Source organism: Neovison vison, chromosome 1 (assembly GCF_020171115.1).
Source record: "Neovison vison isolate M4711 chromosome 1, ASM_NN_V1, whole genome shotgun sequence".
NCBI classification, from domain to species: domain Eukaryota; kingdom Metazoa; phylum Chordata; class Mammalia; order Carnivora; family Mustelidae; genus Neogale; species Neogale vison.
Window position 1 is genome coordinate 13,802,410 of NC_058091.1, and position 23,228 is coordinate 13,825,637.

At 37.6% G+C, this 23,228-nt stretch overlaps 1 protein-coding gene across 6 annotated transcripts; it reads left to right on the forward strand.

The window, feature by feature from the left end:
- The first annotated feature begins 4,980 nt into the window (after positions 1 to 4,980).
- MTRF1L (mitochondrial translation release factor 1 like) lies at positions 4,981 to 17,905 on the forward strand. 6 transcript variants are annotated; one of them, XM_044243684.1, is made up of 7 exons: positions 4,981 to 5,272; positions 11,081 to 11,160; positions 13,250 to 13,433; positions 13,921 to 14,084; positions 15,254 to 15,371; positions 16,883 to 17,019; positions 17,664 to 17,905. In XM_044243684.1, exons 1-7 carry the CDS (start codon positions 5,014 to 5,016, stop codon positions 17,862 to 17,864), a joined length of 1,143 nt encoding a protein of 380 aa, XP_044099619.1. In that variant the 5' UTR covers positions 4,981 to 5,013; the 3' UTR covers positions 17,865 to 17,905. The 6 variants fall into 6 exon arrangements, with proteins under 6 accessions (XP_044099619.1, XP_044099628.1, XP_044099646.1 ...); XM_044243693.1 differs by lacking the exon at positions 17,664 to 17,905 and having other exon boundaries at positions 16,792 to 16,975; XM_044243702.1 differs by lacking the exon at positions 4,981 to 5,272 and having other exon boundaries at positions 11,100 to 11,160; positions 13,275 to 13,433.
- The last annotated feature ends 5,323 nt before the right edge of the window (positions 17,906 to 23,228 follow it).

The window sequence follows — 23,228 nt, forward strand, 5'->3', positions numbered from 1 at the left end:
CACTAATAATGGATGGCTGATGCTTCTTCTTCTTCACTCTGGATAATTGTTATTATGTTACCCAAAGGTAAAACAGATGTTCCAACAGTGTTATAGGGCAGCTGTAAGCACAATGGGTGCACTGGCATATGAACAACAATAGCAAAACACAATTTTGCTATCCATGTTATGGAGTGCAAAAATCAAGACCATAATGTGGTCTTTAAAAAAAAAAAATCTTAAAATATGTACATAGGATGACCAGTTCTGATTTTTGGTCATGGTGCATGGGGCGTTTATTAGTATCCTTTAATGCTGCCTAGGTTCTTACTTACAGAATGAAATGCATATCATATATTTACCTGATAGTTCAGTTTTACAAAGGACTATAGAAATAGATAAATAATGTCTATATATTAAAGGCAAAAATACATTTTCACCCCATTAAGCTGACTTAAAATAATACCTGATTCTTAATACTGAATGATCCATTTTTTTCTATACACTTTTAACATATTGAAAAAATGTCATTATCGGAACTGTGACGAGTTACATTTGCAAAAAATACAAAATATCAGATGCTTTGAGGAATAAATACAGAAGGAAGAAATTTTAAATACAATCAGAAAATAGGAAAATAAGAACTCTTTCAAAAGCCACCTGAAACTTCTTAGGTCTAAATGTCTATAGATAGAACCCTATCAAACATAAATTTTTTAAAACTTTGCTCTGGATACAATGGCATATTATTTTGAAAGGTGATAAAGACAGTTTCAGAAAACTTTCTTGCCTGTGTATTTATATTTACAGCTTCTGACCCTAATTTTCAAAATATATTTTACAAACATTTATATTTGCATGCTCTTTTCAGTTCTTTTTAAATTTCTGACCAATATAAAATGCTTGTTCTCCTGAGAAGACAGTATTAAATCTGTAAAAGTTTGAGTTATTCCTCACTTGTTACAACTGCAAGTATTTATCAATAAAACTGATACCAAAAACTTGGCTTCTGATCTTCCCTGCAACGTTCTTAATAGTATCTTTACAACACATGATAGTGCGTAGATTGATACTATTGTTCCCAGATACCAGGCTTTACTTACAAGTTTGAATTCAAGTTACATTTCTGTCTCATGGAACGTTGGGCAAATATTATATTGAACCTCTCTAAGCAAGCTTCCTCATCCTCAAATGGGGAATACTCTATTTACAGGGTGGCCATGAGAATTTAAAAAAAGTCAATATAGAAAGAATAAAGTGTTACATATATTATTATTACTTTATCAAAGTTCTCCAGCTCAGTAATTATTCCCATTTCAAGAATGTAAGAATTAAATGCCACTTTAATGTACTTTTCCTCTATTCTTTAGAAAACCATACTTTAAAAATCTGATTTAATTATTGATTAAACAAATGCAATCATGCTTATTTTAAGATGGAGGATGGTATGAATCTGTTACTGCTTTGTTCAGGATGATTGAAATTCAGTTTTTAGTTCAAGAACATCACACTGACATACAACCAAGAAGTATGCTTCTTTCAATGACACACGTACACAGATATATGTATACAGATGTGTGTATGTGCATGTGTGTACACAGATATATGTATGTAGATGTGTGTATGCATATGTGTGTATAATATTGTAGGCTTAAAATAAATGTTTAAATAAGATAAATAAAGTGAAATCATTTGAAAATTTTATTTCCAATGGAAATAAAAGAACATTCCCAAGGACAGGAAGAATAGAAACATCAAATAAGAATAGAAACATCAAATAATTTTCAAAATAAGTATGTGCAAATAAAGCTAAAACTAAGGTATGAGAGACTGGCCATTAGAAAACACTGAAATTGGCATGGAATAGAAAGTATTCTGGTATGATTTTTTAAAAAATTTTACCATGAAAATAAAAGAATAAAAGGTGGTTTTGTGTTCCTAAAATTTTTCATTAAATGTTAGAAAAGTTTTAGATGCACAGAAAAATTGCAAAGATACTAGAGAGGTTCTATATACTGCACACCCATTGTGACATCTGTCACACTAATGACCCAATATTGATGCATTAAGTCCGTGCTTTATTCAGATTTCCACAGCTTTCACCTAGTGTCTTTTTTCTGTTACAGGATTTCATTCAACATACACATAACATTTAGTCATCCTGTCTTCTCAAGTTCCTCTTAGTTGCAAGTTTCTCAAACATTTTTTGGTTTTGATGACCTTGACAGTATTGAAGAGTACTCGTCTAGTACTTTGTAAATGTCCCTTAATTGGAATTTGTCTGATTGTTTTCCCTATGATTAGACAGGTGTTACCAGTTTTGGGAAGACCACAGAAATAAAGTGCCATTTATAGCACATCTTATCAGAGGTACATACCACCATTATGACTTCTCACTGTTAATACTGACCTTGATCATGTGGTTGAGGTAGAGTTTATTAGGTTTCACCACTGCAAAGCAATACATTATTAAGAGATCATATTAGAGGTAAATGTACTGGATATTTTAAAAAAAATTCTGAGCAGATTCCTCCGCACTGCTATTAGGTTCCATTAAATGACTGCTAACAAATACCATGAAAATACAATAAACTGGAAAGTGCAATGGGAAAATAAAACTCCAAAACTGTTAGCTTGAATATGCACTTAATGGAGGTGAAAGTGAATTTTCTCCCTTGAATTACCTTTACTTTATCCACTATATCGCTCGGATAGTAAAGACTTCAGTTTGTCTTAAGAGGTAATTTTAATCAATGATCATTTTGCTGAGTGCTTTTCCATATTGCCCTCAACAGAACAATGAACACTGATTATTGAAATAATGTGAAAGACTTGATTTTCCACCTTTGCTTTAACCTATTTGTCATAAATACAGCTTCTTGTATATGATTTTAGGGTGTTTGCCAAATTAAAAAAATTTCAGTGTTTGGTTCTGTGAAATTTATACCGAATGTGTCCAATTTTTTGCTACCATGTTCATTGTACTTAATGATCTCTATTTTGTAGTCCACTAATAATAGTGGACCATAAAGGAGTTTTGAATGCATGAATGCAGCTTGAGACACATGCTTGGTTATTTTGCGATGTCAGAATAACTGTAGGTACTTATAAATTGAATAGATAATCTAGATGATTTTTCCTCCAATTTAAGTTGTTTTGGGTTTTTATTTCCCCGTCCTTGAATCTATTTTATCATTTTACCTGTGTACAAATAATAGATTTCCTGAAAATGCAAGAATCTTCAATATGTAATAATAGAATTTGAGCATGACAGTAACGTAAGGAAATTCAGAAGTCTCAAAGTATCTTTTTTTTTGTTTGTTTTCAAAGTAAATCAAACTACAGTTGTTTTCATTTAACTATATTGTGGAAACCTATGGATATTATTGTAAAATGCATATGCATTACACTTTTAAAAAATGTTTTGAATTAATAAAGAATTCACCAATGTATCCTTAGACAAGTTACTGTTTCCTCATTGGTGTAACACCATAGGAATAAAAGGTACACTTATTTATATTACTTAAATTGCTTATGCGTCTTAGGGAATATAATTTCTGGCTGGATTCTTCATAGCATTCCATAAAGTTATTTTCTCACATTTTTTCACCTTTTATAAATATATTCTTGAGTTGACTTGAGAATTCAGCTGAGAGATTGATCATACTAATTTACGTGACTCCCCCTCATTTCTACGGTTAAGAAAAAAATTCAGAGTTAAGACTTGGCAACAGCTGATTCTAATAAAGATAAAAACGACTTATCGGTCCTGTTCTATACTCGGATCAAAATTAAAATGTTAATTTTAATTCAACCACTATGTTAAAGAAAATACAATTTTATAAAGTAGTGTGGCTTGAATACACAAAGTGAAACGAATAGTTGAGGTGATCAGTTGGAGCTCTTTAAGTTGCAAAACCTATTTTTGCTCTCTATAATTTGGAGAGTCCTCTCATTCCTCCACTTCACTTTTCATTTGTAAGGAAGGAATGGAGACAGTGCAAGCTCATCTTACAAGAATTTCATACCTAGCCTCAGTTTTGATTAGGGGACTCAAGGATGATTTAACCTGGCCGAGGGCTCCCGTAATTACCCCTTGATTTTAAAAATTCCAAGTTTTCAGCTCTCTCAACAATGAAAACATTTAGCAGACGCTGCGCAAACTGGTTAAGTGGTGGGAGCTCCCGGACTGAGTCAACCCTTGCCTCCCAAGGACTGTCTTGGTTCTCCTTACACCCTCCTAGCCATCCCTCAGGTGGGCTGCGAAAAGCTCTTTTGAAAATGCAAAGCATTCCACCAATCAGCGTCCACATCCCTAGCACCAATCCGCTATCTCAAGATCGTTGGAGGGAGATGGAGGCTGGGCTACCGGACGCAGGACTCGGTGAAGGTTTTGCTGCGCTCTGCTTTATCGGAACTTGGAATCCCTCGATCTGTTTTAAAAGTACTAACGAAAACTCGCAGTGAGGGGGGACGGGCAGGAGACTCGGTGAGGCACGAAGTCGTTTGAAAGCAAGTGAACTTCGCGGCCCACAAAGGCTGGAAAGATTTGGGGAAATGACTCCCCCGGTCGCCTTCCTCATGAACACGAGTCTTACCGTCGAAACGAGGAGAAGGGGGAAAGGCTGTCGTCAGCCCCGCTAGCGGCCTACAACGCCCTCCACTGCCGCACTCGGGATCCTCATTGAGCGCTCGGGATGTAAAAACTCGACGTCAGAAATCCGAGCGACACCCTTCAGCGCCCCGCCCTCCCGCCCGACACACCGCCCCCGCACGTTCAAAGAGGCGTTGCCGACCCGGCTTCTGAACGCGGATCACTTCCCGCTCCGCCCCCTTCCGGCCTCCGCGAATAATACGGCGTTTAAATGCCTGCCGGAAGTTCCCACCGAGGCTTTCGGGAGGCCCTTTAAAACTGGCGCGTGCGCCGGGCTGGCCCCGGTCAGTTCTCGCCGGTTTCGAAACTCCGCGCGGTGTCGCGAGATTCGCTGTACGGAACTTCCGGCTCTGGTTGAGGGCGGTGTTTGCAGTTTAGCTATGCGGCCCCAGCTCTTGCGGGGTGCTGCTCGGTGTTTGTGGGCCCGCAAGATTGTCAGCCCGGCCCGCCGGCACCTCAACTGCGGTAGCCTGCCGCTGGAGGAGCTGTTCGCCCGCGGCGGGCCCTTACGGACCTTTCTGGAGCGCCAGGCTGGGTCTGAAGCCCAGTTGCAGGTCAGGGGGTCTGAGCTGCTGGCGACGGCTAAACTGCTGAGCGAGAAGGAGCGGGAGCTGCAGGAGACCGAGCACTTGCTACACGGTGAGGGTCGGGCCCGGGGGAACGGGACTCAAAACAGATTCTTGACTCTTTATTTGCTTTTCCTACTATGCCGCCGGTCAGGTGTTCACACCTCCCTTGGTTAGAAGTTGTTTACGCAGTTGCAACCCGGTTTGGTTTGGATCAGAGGTCAAGGTATGGTTGTGTGCATTCTCATCCCAATCTTTCATGTTCGAGCCCTTATGCTCCTTTGGCACAATGCTTTGCCCCCTTTTACAGAATGTCAGTGTGTTGATTGCCTGCTCTCTGGTGGATGATCTTAAACTCACCAAGGACAAGCTGTTATGGGCTTGAGAGCAGTGTTTCTCCAAGAGTGGTCTCACCACCCGCGACAGGGCCAAGAGAGGTGCATGCTAAAGCCAAGACTTTGGACTCAGAATCTGAGACCTAGAAATTGGCGTTTTTAACAAGTTTCCTTAGTGATTTAGTGTGCATTTAAACATGAATGGGTCCTAAGCTTCTGCATTTCTGCAAGCTCTCATGGACCGCACTTTGGCTAGCATGGCTCTAGAGAGGGTCACAGTGTATTCAGGGAGAGAAAGTTAATACTACAGCTGAAAGTGAGAACAGTACCTGAACAGACCTAGGGAAAGCAAGGAGAACTTGTTGGGAAGGCCTGGTGCAAACATAAAGGTCCCTTCTTAGAGGATATTCAGAATAGTTTAACCTTTACTGATCTTTTACTGTACTCTAGGCTTTGCTTAAATATTTTTAAGTATTAACTCATCCAGTTGACATATCAAACTGTGAAGTAGGTACTATTAGCCTTATGCATCAGAAGAGGAACATGAGGCATAAACCTAAAATAACTGCTCAGGCTAAACAGCTTCTAAGGAAAGGAGTTTGGATTGGACTTACTCCAAATCTTAGGCTTTTAATCACTGTACTCTTTGTTAACCAGGGAAGGGGAGAGGTTATGGACCGTGGCAGGTTGAGACATTTTATAAGGGTGGGGGTGTGAAATACTAATCTAAAAAGGTTGATTTTATCCTGTTGGCAGAAGGGAGCTAGCAGAAGCTTTAAGACTGCGGGAGTGATTGACAGAAATGGCTTTCTTGCTTGATTTGTGGTAGTTCCAAGTCAGCCTGAAACGAGATTGCAGATGCCATGGAAAATAAGATTAATGCAATAGTCTAGGTGAGAGTTAAGAAGCATCTAAATTAAGTGATTTAAGAGAAAAAGTAGATGCCCCCTAATTGGAGTGGTGGGGGGGATTAATTAACCGTATGGGGAAAAAATACTTTTGGGGGAAAATTAAATTGGTTTCATAGGTTAAGGCCAAGCTTAAAAATCAAATGGATCTAAGGTTTAAATATATTAAAGATCAAGCTGTAGAGAAGAGAATGTTAGAAAATTGTTACTGGCAAGAATGGGAGAAGATATTTGGAAACGACATATCAGATAAAGGGCTAGTGTCCAAAATCTATAAAGAGCTTAGCAGACTCAACACCCAAAGAAAAAATAATCCAATCAAGAAATGGGCAGAGGATATGAACAGACATTTCTGCAAAGAAGACATCCAGATGGCCAACAGACACATGAAAAAGTGCTCCATATCACTCGGCATCAGGGAAGTACAAATTAAAACCACAATGCGATATCACCTCACACCAGTCAGAAGGGCTAAAATTAACAAGTCAGGAAATGACAGATGCTGGCCAGGATGTGGAGAAAGGGGAACCCTCCTACACTGTTGGTGGGAATGCAAGCTGGTGCAACCACTCTGGAAAACAGCATGGAGGTTCCTCAAAATGTTGAAAATAGAACTACCCTATGACCCAGCAATTGCACTACTGGGTATTTACCCTAAAGATACAAACGTAGTGATCCGAAGGGGCACATGCACCCGAATGTTTATAGCAGCAATGTCCACAATAGCCAAACTATGGAAAGAACCTAGATGTCCATCAACAGATGAATGGATCAAGAAGATGTGGTATATATACACAATGGAATACTGTGCAGCCATCAAAAGCAATGAAATCTTGCCATTTGCGATGACGTGGATGGAACTAGAGGGTATCATGCTTAACAAAATAAGTCAACTGGAGAAAGACAACTGTCATATGATCTCCCTGATATGAGGAAGTGGAGATGCAACAGGGAGGGTTAAGGGGGTAGGAGAAGAATAAATGAAACAAGATGGGATCAGGAGGGAGACAAACCATAAGTGACTCTTTTTTTTTTTTTTTAAGATTTTATTTATTTATTTGACAGACAGAGATCACAAGTAGGCGGGGGGGGGGGGCAGGCTCCCCGCTGAGCAGAGAGCCCAATGTGGGGCTCGATCCCAGGACCTTGGGATCATGACCTGAGCCGAAGGCAGAGGCTTTAACCCACTGAGCCACCCAGGTGCCCCCCGTAAGTGACTCTTAATCTCACAAAACAAACTGAGGGTTGCTGGGGGGAGGGGGGTTGGGGGTGGGGTTATGGACATTGGGGAGGGTATGTGCTATGGTGAGTGCTGTGAAGTGTGTAAACCTGGTGATTCACATACCTGTACCCCGGGGGAAAAATGTATGTTTATAAAAAATTAAAAAGAAAATTGTTACTGGCAAAACACAACTCACCTTTATATAACAGTAGAAAATATCATTCAGCAACTCCTGAGTTTATGTCAGATACCACTAATTACCAAAATAATATGGAACTACTTTTTAGCTCACAGCCTAGTGAAAAAGAGAGATGTTTAAGAAGTAAAAATATAAGTGGGTTTTAATTTAATCTATAAATTGTTTTAATTTCTGCAATAAACAGCAATGTTATAAAAAGCAAAAGGTGGCATTTAAATATATCTTGAAGAGAACACAGGAGGTTGCCAGACAGTGCAAAAGAAGGAGACTGAAGGCAGAGGTGACTTGTAAGAAGAAGGTATCAAATCGGAAGATTAGGATACAGCAGGATCACGGAGGACGTATGGGTGTCAACAGTGTAATAGAAACTTGAAACCAGAAAGACAGATGATAACCCTTCCTGATCAAGAAAATGGATTTGTTCTTACAGACTGTGGGGAGTTAGCATATGTTTTTAAGCAGAGAAGTGACATCTTTTTAGAGATTAATGTTGGCCTCAGTGTTGAGAACGGATTGGGAATATTCTCCAGGGCCCTGGGTGGCTGACAGGCCAGTGAGGAGGCTGTTAAAACAGTCCGAGGGGGGCGCCTGGGTGGCTCAGTGGGTTAAGCCGCTGCCTTCGGCTCAGGTCATGATCTCAGGGTCCTGGGATCGAGTCCCGCATCGGACTCTCTGCTCAACAGGGAGCCTGCTTCCTCCTCTCTCTCTCTCTCTGCCTGCCTCTCTGCCTACTTGTGATCTCTCTCTGTCAAATAAATAAATAAAATCTTTAAAAAAAAAACAAAAAAACCAGTCCGAGGAAGAGGTGGTGGTCGTCAGGGACCTCAACAAGACAGATCTGGCAGCTTCTGTCCTGAGAAGAGTGAAGAACAGCCAGAATTCTAAGAGAAGTGTTAAGCTTCTGGGTTCAGAACGTGAGTGGTACTACTAATTAAGATGAGAATATAAAGGTTGGGTAAATTTTAGGAAAAAGATATTTTATGCTGAACGGGCAGCCATATTTAACTAGGAGGACCCTAAGGACATTCAGATAAAGATCATAATATAGGTGAAAAAAAAAAAAAACTAGCATACAAGAAAAACAGAATCTGAATATTCATGAGAACCTCTGCATACACTTGATAAAGTAAAGTTCTGAAGCAGATGAAAGTACTCAGGAAGAATTTGTAGAGATAGAAAGAAGATGCTAACAAAGACAGAAATACATAGTATTTGAGGAGCAGGCAGAGGAGGAAGCTATAAAAGATCAAGAAAGAATAGGCAGTTGGGTTACGGACATTGGGGAGGCCGTGTGCTATGATGAGTGCTGTAAAGTGTGTAAACCTGGCGATTCACAGACCTGTACCCCTGGAGCTAATAATACATTATATGTTAATAAAAAATAAAAAATTTAAAGAGTAAAAAAAAGAAAGAATAGGCAGACCTTTGGGACCTTGAATAAGATAAATGAAGCTAAAAAAAAAAATTAAAATTTTAAGTAAGGGATTGTTGATGCCTGATTTAAAAAGAGCTCAGCTTTTCAGCTCACACTGAAATAGGTCTTTAGATTTGGCAATTTTGTCATGGGTGATTTTAATAAAAATGGTGTTATTATTATGATTATGAAATCCAGTGTAAGAACTTGAGAAGTAAATGAGAATTAACAAGAGAAGTAATAAACATGGTATTTAATATCCAGAAGTTTGGGTAGGAAAAGGGCGGGAGGTGACAACAAGTGGGTAATTGAAAGGTTGAAGAGAAAAAGACTCTTAAACTTGTTGATTAATAATACTGAGAAAGAACTAGAATATTTCCATTGCCTGCGAATAACTATTCAGTTTAAACCCTCTAGAGCCAGTAGCCACATTTGGCTGATGAGCACCTGTAATGTAGTCTGGATTGAGATGTACTATAAGGATAAAATAACAGATTCCAAAGACCTACAAAAAAAAATTTGTAATATTTTTAAAGTACATGTTGAAATGATAATGTTTTGGGTATATGGGGTTAATAAAAAAAAGTCATATTAAAATTAAAATTACTTGTAGACTTTAACTCCAGTTTCCTTAGCCTTACAGAAGAACTGCATTTCAGTTCAACCAGCCCAGCTCCTTCATTTTTCTCAAGATAATGGAGTCTCAGAGAAATTGTATATGTTGGCCTAAGAGAACTTAGTGGTTGAAATAGGACTAGAATTCATTTTTCCTTTTTCTGCTTCAACACATTTGCCATTTCACCAGATTTCTTCCGTGCTAAATTCTTGCCAGAATTTCTTGCCTCCCTACCACTTCTCATCATGCCTTATTTCACTGTTTTTGGTGTTACCTTTTGTTAATGCTTCTTTCCGGTTTCTGCCCATCCCCAAAATACACAGAAACAATCTTTCAGTGTGCTACCATTTTAATATTTAATCACCTAGTGTTTTAGGTTGTTACTCTTTGTATTTTTTAGGGAGAAAAATTCACAAAGAAACTAAAATTATCTAAAACCCTGCCTTGAGAGCACATATTACATATTATTATCTCTAATTCCCAGCATAGTTAGATCTTCATTAATGAACATAGAAACCGATACTCTGGAACAGTCTGACCTTTCACCAAAGTGAGCTCAACAAAGAGTTATGTGTAAGAGCTAAAAAAAATTTCTCTTCTCTCCTTTCTGTAGGTTGCATATTGTCCTAGGATAGAGAGATGAGAAGGTATATTTTGTAAAGTAAAATGAAAACTCAAAGATGAAGTAAGCGAGTAAAGTGAGTGGGGCAGGGAGTACTTCATGTAAATATTATGTGACCATGAGGCAGAATCTGAATGATTGGGTGGATATTTATTTTAATGAAATATTTATTAAAGGGACAATAAATAATTTGTTTTTTAATTCAGTTGTGGTTTAACTGATGTAACTTTCTGTTCCCCTTCTATTAGTGTATAGTCTAAGTTGGAAAACTAAAAGCATATTTGTTAATATGAATATTTCATAGAGGTAGAATTATAGAATAGTTTAATAGCTTTTTTTTGGTAGATTCTTTTTTATTTTACTTACACTTCTGTAATCAGGAAAAATGTTTAAGTTACTAATAAAAATGAATGCATAAAATGCAACTTTTAATTAATGCAGTTATTAAAAGGACAAGTTGGACATTTATTTTTCCTTCAGCTACAATAATAATAAAATAACAATCTTGGATTCTGTTGGCAATTTGACATTAAGGAAAACTTAACCTATTGCTTTATTTTTGCAGATGAAAATGAAGACTTAAGGAAACTTGCAGAGAATGAAATATCCTCCTGCCAAAATGAAATAACTCAGTTGAAGCATAAGGTATGGGATCCTGCAGAGAATAAGCATTTGTGCTATTACTTCTAATGAACTTTATTAGAAGTTTATAAAAACAACTCAGGAACCGAGTAGCTTATTAGTATTTAGAATTATAAATTTTTTTAAAGCGGGAAAAACCATATTCTGTGTGGTTCTATTTTTATTATACCAAAAGGATTGGAGAGATGTGGGAAAAAGGTGACTGTACATCGATAGGATTTTTCAGAAAAGCAATGAAATAAGTAACAGTATTATATCCCACCCACCTTTAGGTTTTTTAAGAGAGGTCAGAGTGGGGGTAGATGATGGGTAGAAAAGGTTATGAAGCAGTGCTATATGGTGAGCTCCTTGGCAGCAGGAATATTTCTTTACTGTTTTGTCTCTGGCATTATTAGAGTGCCAGACCTAGAGTGGGCCCTTGGGCTTTTAGAACTAAACTATAGTGCTTCAGTCTTACATCTAGGAGAATCTATAGGCATTAGATGAAGAGTAATCATTATATTAAATTAGAACCGCTCTTTGCTCATTCTGGAAACTAGAGCTTAAAGATTTTATAGTAGTGGGACACCTGGGTGGCTAAGTCAGTTAAGCGCCTGCCTTCCGCTTGGGTCATGATCCCAGAGTCCTGGGATCAAGTTCCTCACTGGGCTCCCTGCTTAGTGGGAAGTCTGCTTCTCCCTCTCCCTCTGCTGCTCCCCCTGCTTGTGTTCTCTCTCTCTGACAAATAAAATCCTTAAAAAAAAAAAAAAGAAAAAGATTTACAGTAGTTATCTCTGAGGATATAAGTAAAAGGACATGGCAAGGTGAGGAAGGAGCCCAGAAAAGGGGGAGGTTAATTTAAAGATTCTGTCTTTTATCTAAACAAATATGGACTCATCAAAAGTTAATGTCTTTACCACCCATTCCAGAGACCACTTCTACCATGAAGTGTAAAGCCTCATGTAACTTGCCTTCTACCCATTTTCTAATTTTTTTGTGAAATAAGACATCATATGTATTAAAGGTTTCTGTTCATTGACTAGTAATTAACAAACATAAATTCAATCATTTACTCAAGATTTGAATATTCATGTTGTATTATTGGCATAGGCTAGGGAGATGGAGAAGTAGTAACAACTATAAGTCCAACCAATATGAAGTGTGATATTTCGAGATTCAGGCAGATCTGGGCTCAAGTTCTAGTTCTTCCACTTTCCAGTTGTATGTTTTTGGTAAACTGTATTATTCAACTAAACTAAGCTTAGTTAAATTTAGTTTTCACATCTTAGGTAGATCTGTTAATGCTATCTTCCCAGGATTGATTTAACAATTAAAGTATTTAAAGTGCTTAGCAGAGTACCTGTTCATATATTAAGGGACCAATAAAATGTTGGTAGCTTTTCTTACTCAATTCACCTAACCTAAGAAGCTTTTATTCTGTATTAGTACTTACTGAAGGCTGAAAGACATCCTAGCCGGAGGAGGAATGATCAGGGCAGGAGCATTTGAGTTCTCATGTCTGCTCTGCCAACACTTTTCCCTTTAGCAAGTCATTTAGTCTCTGTTAACCTCACTTTCCTTTACATTGAAAATAAGGGAACTGGGCCGGATCATACATCATTTCTTACGGCCTTTTCAGTCCCAGTATTACAAATTTCTCTTCCAAATTAAAGAAGCTTAAAAAGATACAATTTCAAGTTCTTTTTTTCTTTTCTGCTGTACTAGTCTATAGATTTCAAAAAGATAAGAGTCAGAATCTTCTTTGCATTCTACACACAATATCGTGCCCTATCACAACAAACTCTTATTAACTGAATAGAAGACTGACATAAATTACACATGCACACCAAAAAGAAACAAAACAAAGCAGTGCGCAAGTTTCAGCTGGATTTTACAGCATTTGTAATATAGCTGTTACACTAATATTTTATAGAAGTTATACATTACTATATGGTTTTCATGTGCAAGATAGTTGAAAATCAATCAGCAGTACTCTTTGCTTAGAGAAACTTTAAATTGAATATTTAGCATCCTGCATCTAATGATTTAGTTTTATTTTTTAAGTTTTAAATAATTACTAATTATAGGAGGGGTGATATTTTTGTATTTACAGATTATTTTACTTTTGGTTCCCTCAGAAGAAACAGATGAAAGTGATTTGATCCTGGAGGTAACTGCTGGAGTTGGGGGTCAGGAGGCAATGTTGTTTACTTCAGAGATGTTTGATATGTATCAGCAATACGCTGCATTTAAAAGGTGGCATTTTGAAACCCTGGAATATTTTCCAAGTGAAATAGGTCAGTAAACTGTTTAATTCATTTTGGGAATAGTACAGATTTAGTTTATCTACGTGTGTCCTAGGATAAGTGTTGGAAAGACCATGACTAAGCTTTAGAATTTTTTGATAAGGAAGCTTACCTGATTTTATGCTCATCATTTACTTAATAATTTTGAATGCAAATATGCCAATTTTGAAGTGGCCTATAAAATGTTAATCATTCACTAGTCACCATTGAATGATTAATGGTCTTTTAAAAGTGGTCTTTTAGGTGTGTCATTGAATCAGTTCATTAATACCATAAATGCTTTATGTTTAGTGGTTATTAGCGGTCAAGGTATTAAGTATTAAAACACTGAGTTTCATGGGCTTGCTAAAGTTTTTCAATATGCTTTACATTCTGTATGCTTATATAGCTCTTTTAAATACATTCAAGATGGTGGAAGTGATGGCCAACTGCTTATAAATAGCAAGAATAATAATTCTGTTTTCCCAATATTTTCAAGGTGGCCTTAGACATGCATCTGCCAGCATTGGGGGTTTAGAAGCCTATAAGCACATGAAATTTGAAGGAGGTGTGCACAGGGTACAAAGAGTGCCGAAGACAGAGAAGCAAGGCCGCATCCACACTAGCACCATGACTGTAGCAATCTTACCCCAACCGACCGAGGTAAGGCATCACAGTCTCCCCTTGGAATCCTGGGCCCAGCACAGTGCTTTGCCCCCGGAGTTATAACTCACTTTACTGAAGTGATATTCAATACTAAATTCCTTTTCTTCTCATTTGGCCTTCATCACATATTTTTTTGGGGAAAATCTCTTACCTCAATCCAAAAAGTATAATTTCACAATAGATGGTAACAATTAAAGATGTATAAAGGAAGGAAGTAATCTTGTACTATTTATTAATTTTTCTCCACCATTAAGCTTAAAGGAGCTATTCTGCGAACATCTTTATTTTTTTTTTTTAAGATTATATATTTGACAGACAGAGATCACAAGTAGGCAGAGAGGCAGGCAGAGAGAGGAAGGGAAGCAGGCTCCCCGCTGAGCAGAGAGCCCGACGTGGGGCTCCATCCCAGGACCCTGGGATCATGACCCGAGCCGAAGGCAGGGGCTTTAACCCACTGAGCCAACCAAGCGCCCCCTGAGATCATCTTTATAGGAGAAACATTATTAAATAATTAAATTAGGGCATAATTAAAATAGGGCTTAATACTGATTACTTTCATAACGATTTTTGCTTTATCTGATTTTTCCAGAGTAGCAAGAATCCTGTTTTAACAAGGGTAACTACTGAACAGAATTGCTGCTTCATAACCCAGTCACGCTAAAATGTAAATCTCTTGTTACAGTGTTCATACAGGGCTTTTGTCCTGTGCCAGTTTCCACGTGCCTCTCCTCTGCCTTGAAATATGTTTAAGCCCTTCTTTACTTAAAATTAAACAAAGTAAGCCTTCTCATAGTTCTTAAGCTAGCATTTTTTATGTTGTTTTTTAAACTCAAAGAATCCAAAAAAGCTCACATTAGTTCCTATATTCCCATTTTGAATATTAACATATAACTAAGTTCTTCTGTTCATGTGGTAAAAAGAGGGTAATTTACAGAGAAGTCTAGTTTTTGAGGATTTGTTTTGTATTATATTTTGATCCACCACTCTTAGGTGTTTTAAAAATGGTATCCTTCCAACTACTTTCTATTCTTAAAATTAAACTTTCTTAATCTTCTATCAATTCTGTATGTGACATGTATTTATTTATAAATGGATAGAGTTCTTGCCTTTGAACAATTCATATACATGTGATATTTTTAAATCCTAATATTTCCTCTTGTGTATAGATTAATCTGGTAATTAACCCAAAAGATTTGCGAATTGATACTAAGCGAGCCAGTGGAGCTGGAGGACAGCATGTAAATACCACAGACAGTGCTGTCCGGATAGTTCATCTTCCAACAGGTATGCACTTATCCCTGCAACATAAAACTTGGAAGAAGGAAATCAGATTCTGAATAACTTGACTAATTTTCCACTGTAATAGATCCTTAATTACCAGAATATATAATACTAAGGATTATTATTAAGTACTTTATTTAGAATCCTTAGACGCAACTCTGCAAAGCCAGGAAGATGGAAGGATCTAAGCCCATACTGGCGACCATGAAGAAAAGGTGTGGATAGTCCTTCCAGATAGCTTCTTGAAGCTTACACTTTATAAATATTAAAAAGAAAAAAAAAAAAAAATCCAGGGCACCTGGCTGGCTCAGTCAGGTAGAGCATGTGAGTTTTGATCTTAGGGTCATGAGTTCAATACCCAGGCTGGTGTGGAGCCTTACTTAAAATAATAAAAATAAATAAAAGGAAATCCTCAGAATGAAGTCATTGTCATGGGTGGTTCTTTGTCAGAAAATGCTCTACATCACTAGTTCTTGGACTCCTTTGAGAAAAATGAAAACTTGAACTCGCTACCCAGAAACATGCTCACCTGCAAATTACTACACTTAACTCCAGGCTTACTTCTCCATGAAGTCCACTCACAAACTTCCAGCAGTTCTGACTGTAGATAGGCAATAGAGCTATATCTAAATGTTTCTTTTTTTAAAAGATTTTATTTATTTATTTATTTGACAGACAGAGATCACAAGTAGGCAGAGAGGCAGGCAGAGAGAGGAATGGAAGCAGGCTCCCTGCTGAGCAGAGAGCCCGATGTGGGGCTCCATCCCAGGACCCCGGGATCATGACCTGAGCCGAAGGCAGAGGCTTTAACCCACTGAGCCACCCAGGCGCCCCTATCTAAGTGTTTCTTAAGTCTTAATTCTACTATCAGGAAGAACCAAATGTGCTTGACAGTCATTACTGCAGTGATTTACATGTGATAAAGCACATGGATAGCAAACCTCAGTTCCTAGAAAGAATACAAGAATCTGTTGCAGTGACCAGTCTCAGATAGGCATAATTCTCACGGATCAGCAGTGGTTATAGGACTGGACTGAAAGGTTTTTGACTTTTATGTTTAGGTTTATGAGGAACTCCTCAGGTTATACTTTAAGATGATGTCTATGTAATACATAGTATCTAAACAGGAATAGGAAAAAAAGTGGATGAAAATCCTCATAAAAATATGAATAGTGACTATCTTCAGTAGGATTAACTTATTTTTGTTCTTATTACTTTAAAAAAATTATGGTGGCTAGCTAAGGATATGGGAAAATAATCCATATTAAATGATAAGTGCTTATTGTTCCATTATGTCTGCTTTCAATGAATATATTTTGCAATGTAGCTTAAGCTTAAATTTTCAGTTTTCTGAGAACTCTATAAAAGTTATTTGTTAATAGTCTTCTTTTTTATTAGAGTTCTGTTTTTTCTCCTCATAAAGGAAGAAGAAAAAGAAAACGAGTATTCCTTGATAATAAATGAAGAAGATTTTCCTACTAAAACTCTTTAATAATTCTCATAACACTATTCAGGTGTTGTTTCTGAATGCCAACAAGAGAGATCTCAACTGAAAAACAGAGAGATGGCTATGAAAAAGCTACGTGCAAAACTGTACAGCATGTATCTAGAGGAAGAAACAAGGAAAAGATACAGTGCTAGAAAGATTCAGGTAAAACTGGATTTAGAAGATGCTCTGAAAGATAAAAATACTTTTAGATAACCTAGTTTTTATATATGTTAAAACTGTTTCAATGTATTTCTTAAAATAAGGAAATAATTCAAGTAGCTCAACCTAGGGGGTTTTATTTGTTTTATAGTAATTGTAATCTCTGCCCTAGTTTCTATATTCAAGGGCTTGTTTTTTCAGACTTCCAATCAAAGTTACTAAAAAAAGGTATATGGAATCCCCATTTTTTAATACTTTGAAAATTATGGAAGAAAGTTGGAAAGCAAACTGAACTTTCTTCCTGTTTGGTATTTAATTCTATAATTACAGAGCCCTTTATTAATTTACTCCTAAGGGAATTTACTACTGTCTCATCACTGAAAATGATCAGATTAATTCACAGAAGTTTCATATATATATATAGCACTGAAATGGCAGAGAGAAGATCAAATGCTATAAATTTGTTGGCCTTTAAAGCCAGTATTTAGTTTTTCCATTATGTTCCTGTGTTATTTGAGGATTGAAAATGTTTAAAACTTGGTTCTTACATTGTGTTTTAAATTATAAATCAAGAGCTTAATCTCCAGATAAGTTAAATTTATCAGTTTAGTTGCCTGAATCTAACTATCTCATATCTTTTTATATAGGTTGGAACTAAAGGAAGGTCAGAGAAAATAAGAACATATAATTTTCCACAGAACCGGGTCACAGATCACAGAATAAACAAGTCACTTCATGATCTTGAAACTTTTATGCAAGGGGGGTATCTACTGGATGAACTTGTACAGTCCTTGAAGGACTATGCTGATTATGAATCTTTAGTAGAAATTATTTCCAAAAAAGTCTGACTTATTAAAGACTTTTATAGCTTTTGAAAATTCATAGCAAATTACATTGTGTGTTAAGTACTCACTAGTATTCTCTTAAAAAACACATGAGTTAACTCAGATACACATACAGAAGTAATGTGTGTATTTTTAAGACAGATAATTTATATAAATCTTCTCTTAGTGTATTAGTAAAAAATATACAATACAAACATGACTCTGGTTATATATTTTGGACTTTTCCTATAAGAGGTAAACAAACAAAAACAGTATTTTATGTAAAACATTTAATAAATGATCACAAATTTGATGAAAAACTTCAAACATAAAATAATATGATAATAAATACTGTACTAGTCTAAGTCCGATTGAGAGGCAGAAACCATACCATGAATTTGAACAGGGGTAATTTGGATAACAAAGACTTTTTAACTCGTAAAAGGATAAGCTATTAGGAGATAAGAGCAACTCATATACTAGGAATGAGAAAGAGAACCCAGGGAAGAACACCTTTCGAAGGGGCTCCCCCAAGGTAGAGTCAGACCTACTCGAGACACCATGGCTCTAGCCCACTTAACAGCACAGTTCCTGGGCCAGAGCTGGTCTGCAGGTGGACGTGGATCAGGCCTTGCAGACAAAAACCTCAAACCCTCTGGAATGGTAAGCAAGCAGCCTCCCACCAGGGTGTCCGCAAAACTTGTTGGGAGGGTTAAGCATCCGTTTATATATCTTAATTAGTCAGGATCCTTCAGAGAAACCGAACCCATAGGATACATGAGACTTACTAGGAGGAATTGGCAGACAGAACTTGTGAAGGCTGACAAGTTCAAAATCTGCAACGTGAGCAGGCAGGCTGGAGGAGAGCCAGGGGAACTCGGGCTGCAGTTCCAGTCCCAAAGCAACCCGCGTGGAGAACTCGCTCATTCAGGGGAGGCCAGTCTTTTTTCAGGCCTTCAGCTGTTTGGATGAAGCCATCCACATTATGAAGGGCATTCTGCTTTACTCAGAGGTCATAGATTTAAATGTTAATTTCATCCAAAAGCACCTTACAGAAACATCCAGAGTAATGTGGACTAAGTATCTTGGCACCCTGTTAACACATGGTCCTAGAGCACCCCGGGCAGCTGTGCCCCCACATCAGAAACCAGAAGAGAAACCCCTTCCTCCATGTCTCCTACCACCCCTTACTGACAAAGGACACAGGTCCAGCTGCAGCATCACAGAGTAGGGCAATGATAGGTAATTTGTTGCCAAGGGGCAACAACTGGGTAACTGGCACAAACACCCATATGTGTTACCTAATTACAATAATGCTTCTGTATTTTCTTGGTGTTAGAAGTTACAAATATCATTAAAACATTTCCACTTGCATTGTTAAAAATAAGGATATTCTCCTTAACCATTTACTATCACACTAACAAAATTCACAGTTATTCCCTAATATCTTCAAGTACCCAATTGAAATGCCCTCAGTTCTTCCCAGAGACCTTAACTGACTTCAGACCAGGATCCAACTAAGGATCACACATGAAATCTGGTGGTTACATTGCTTAAGTCTAGAACAGCCCTTCCAACTGCCACCCCTTTTTTTCATGACATTGCACCGATGGTCATTTTCAGATTAGGCTACTATGGTGTCATTTAACTTGGTCCTCAAGCACAGTATTACCTACAAACTGGAAGTTAGAGCTTAAGACTCTGCCAGTTCTGCACACTCCCTTCCTCATTGAAATGTACACTAAAGTCAGCTTTGAAGGCACTGATGTGCTGAGACAAAAAAGATTCTCCAAAATACATTGACAGATGAGACAAATGACTTCACCTTTGTGAAAGGAGAATTGTTTAAAGTGAGCTTAAAGCTGAATCGGCATGATCTTTATCAGCACTTTTTCTTCGGAAGATTTATAAGAAGTTTAGTGGCTCTTATTTGCCATGGGATTCCTGGTTATGATTAGCTCCTTTGTGACAAGTCAGACCCCAGAGAAGTAAGGCCTAAAGGGGAAGGAAGCCTGGGAATGTCTGACTGAGGCAGCACAGCTATAAAGGACCTCTTGGTATTGACAGGAACACGGAGTACTGTACTTGATATATCAAAAGGAGACGGGGTACCCCATTATTCTCCCGGGGTAAGAACTACTACAGACACAACAATGGGAGACACCCCATTGTTCTCCCAGGGTGAAAATTACTACTACAAGGAAGAGTAGTAAATTCAACTGGTTTACCTAGTGAAGAGAAGGGGATAGCAAAGGAAGAAAGAAAAGAACTGTAGGAAAAGTCCGTTATTCCATAAAGAAGTGAGAGAAGTTGGAAATACTGACTCAAGCTTTTGAAAATGTGAGATACACAAAGGATTACAATTATAAGAAGAGCTCTACCTGGTAGATAAGTGTTAAACTTACAGTAGTTACAAGTAGGATGCCCAGAGGGGAAAAAATGATTTAATTATTAAGGCTATATGACTGAAGTGTTAAAGAATTACAAGAAATTCAGTTAACTTCCCCAATTGCATGCCTTTTTCTATTTGTTGGAATCTACAGTAGAATGAATCTTTGTAAGCATATATATATATACTACATAAATTTAAAACTTTTATTGTGGGCTAATGGGTTTCTTTTCATAAGTCAACCTGTATTAATTACCAGATTTTCTTTAGAGCCTTAACTTGTGCTAACTTTCAGAGTAATTTTGCTAGTTTATTCTTGGGATTTTAAAGCTGGCCAAATATTATCAAATACATCAGAGAATTTTATTTTGAGAAAAATCCCTCTCCCTTGTAACATTCTGCTTATGAAAGGCACTCTATCTTCACCAGAACATTTGATGAAGATGGTTTTCGGTGACCTACACAACTTAAAAATACAGCAAGTCCTGTTCATTAGACCATATTCTGTTCTGCAAAAGGCCCATGCAACCCTGTGTCTCCTAGTTTGTTTCTTTTGGTTTCCTTTTTAAATGAAAAGGACTTATCTACATGTTACTAAATATTACAATATATTATTACCAAATTTCGCTTGACCTAATAGTTAATAATTAGAAAAGATGGAGAGATTATGAAGGGTCTCAAATGTTAGACTTCATTTGTAAATAAGCTATTAAAAGTCTAGTTATTTCCCCCCTTACCTGTCTCCACTCCCTCATTCCCAGCCCCATAGGAAGGTATGAGAGCTGAACTAATGAAGTCGGAAAAGACCTTTTCATCAATTTTTAAACTTCCCATCCGTTAGAACATACAGCTGGTTAGAAATCATCACAGTACCTACATAATCCTAACAATGTAAGTTAAAGATACGTATCAATAGGTGTTTTATGAACACATGCAGAGTAATTGGCAGATTCTGTTCTGTGAACTGACATTGGCTTCCACTTTACTCACTAATCTAAATTAGTTATTTCTAGATTAACAAATGTAACTTTTGGAACCTAGGGAAAGATAAAAGTAGAGCAACACAGTCTTGGCATGAAGCCTATTGGAACAAGAAGTCTAACGTTTTAAGGGCCATGGAATTTGCAGCTGTCTGCACAAACAATACATCTATATGGTTATCTTCATTATAAGCCGTGCCTTGTTGCTCCTATCTGCCTTTGCTTCCGCTGCCCTCTCTGCCTAGGACAGACACTTGGCTTACCTCAGCAGACTTCGAGTTTCAACCTAAAGGGCACTTTAACCCCTGGGCAGAATTAACTGCCCTTCTTTGGTATTCCACAGTACTTTACCATACCAGATGACAACATTACAGCAAGGTAATAACCTCAGCGGTTTACCCCTGTCTCAGGACTGTATCTAATAAGGAAATGGGAAAGAGTGGCTCAGGGAATAGAATCAGCATGTATACCCAGACTTCTCACATTGTCTCATTAATGGACAAAAAGTCGTTTTCTTCATTCTTGTTTCCTCAGGACCCAACATTATGCTACAATAGGCACTAAACAGATGTCTAAAAGGCAATTATACCTAAAGTATTTGTCTACAAAGCTGATGTTCAGAAAAAACAGAACTTAATTTGCAAGTGGCCTACAACAGCAGTTAATCAAAACTCATTCAGTTGGAATAGCAATTCTGAAGAAGCGTAAACAAAATCACTATACTTAAAATTTAACTTGTCACATTCCTCTAAAACCCATTTCTCACTGTGTAATCTCCGTTTCTTTAATGGCACTACCAATCTCCCTCTCTCTCAAATTTAAAATGTCCTCTTAAAAAAAAAAAGTTCTCTTTTCCGCACATGCAGTTTATTGCTAAATCCTACTCTCTTAAACATTCTAATAATCCTCACTGATTCTATTATTACTACTCATCCAGAATTATTTCTCTCCTGGACTACTTTTATGGCTCCCTGACCTCTCCAGGTATCTTCTCTATCTGCTAATACAGGTTACACACATGTAACTGCCAGATTCATTTTCCTAAAGATTTTTTGTCAGCCTTTCACTCGACAACTTATTAGGTTCCTACGTTCCAAATAAAATTCCAACTTGTAAGTGTGCATACAAAACACATCTATATCCATATCCAGCATCATTCTGTATCAGCCCATTTTACTCACTACCCCCCTTACATCACATCAAATTCATGTTTTCTGATAACTGCACTTACCTTTAAACTTGCCCCTGTAAGTTCCTTACACCATGCAATCCTCCTCCCCAGTCCCTCAAAAGCCATCTTCAACAGCACGGATTTTCATCTACAGGTTTGCCTCTAGAGGCATCTGGCAAAGTCTGGGAGGGACATATCAATGTTTGGAGACAGTAGGAGTTAAACTCCCTACAATGCTGTTAACAATGCTGTTAAACTCCCTACAATGCAAGGGACAGCCCCCGACAACAAAAAGTTATCTGACCCAAAATGTCAACAGTGCTGAAATGAAGAAACCCTGTCCAACAGATTACGCCCTTATCCTGGCATATAAAAGTAACTCCTCTGATCTCTAAAAATTCCCAATGTAACGTGATGTGTTTGACTTTTCCAGTGTCGTGTTATTGCTATACCCCTTAGCTTCTTCCAAGTTCATGATGCTTTTATTCAAAGATTATTTATTGAGCATCTGCTATGTCTATCAGACAGCAGTCCCAGATAGTAAGCACAAGGGCAGGTACCATCTCCCAATAATTCTCAAATACTCCACGATGTCTTGCATGCTGCAGGTCTGCAATAAGAATTTGCTAAAAGAGAGCATCTCTCACTGTGCTTCATTTTGCACCTAAAAATGCAAAAATTCTGATATTGATGTGCAGGAAGAAATTGATACATCTAGTAAAATTCAAAATAGGCCCAAGTTTCTCACTAAAAATGAAATTAACAGACGGTCATCACTCCACTGAACAAGTTGCCAATTAAAAATATTTCATAATAGGGGCACCTGGGTGGCTCAGTGGGTTAAAGCC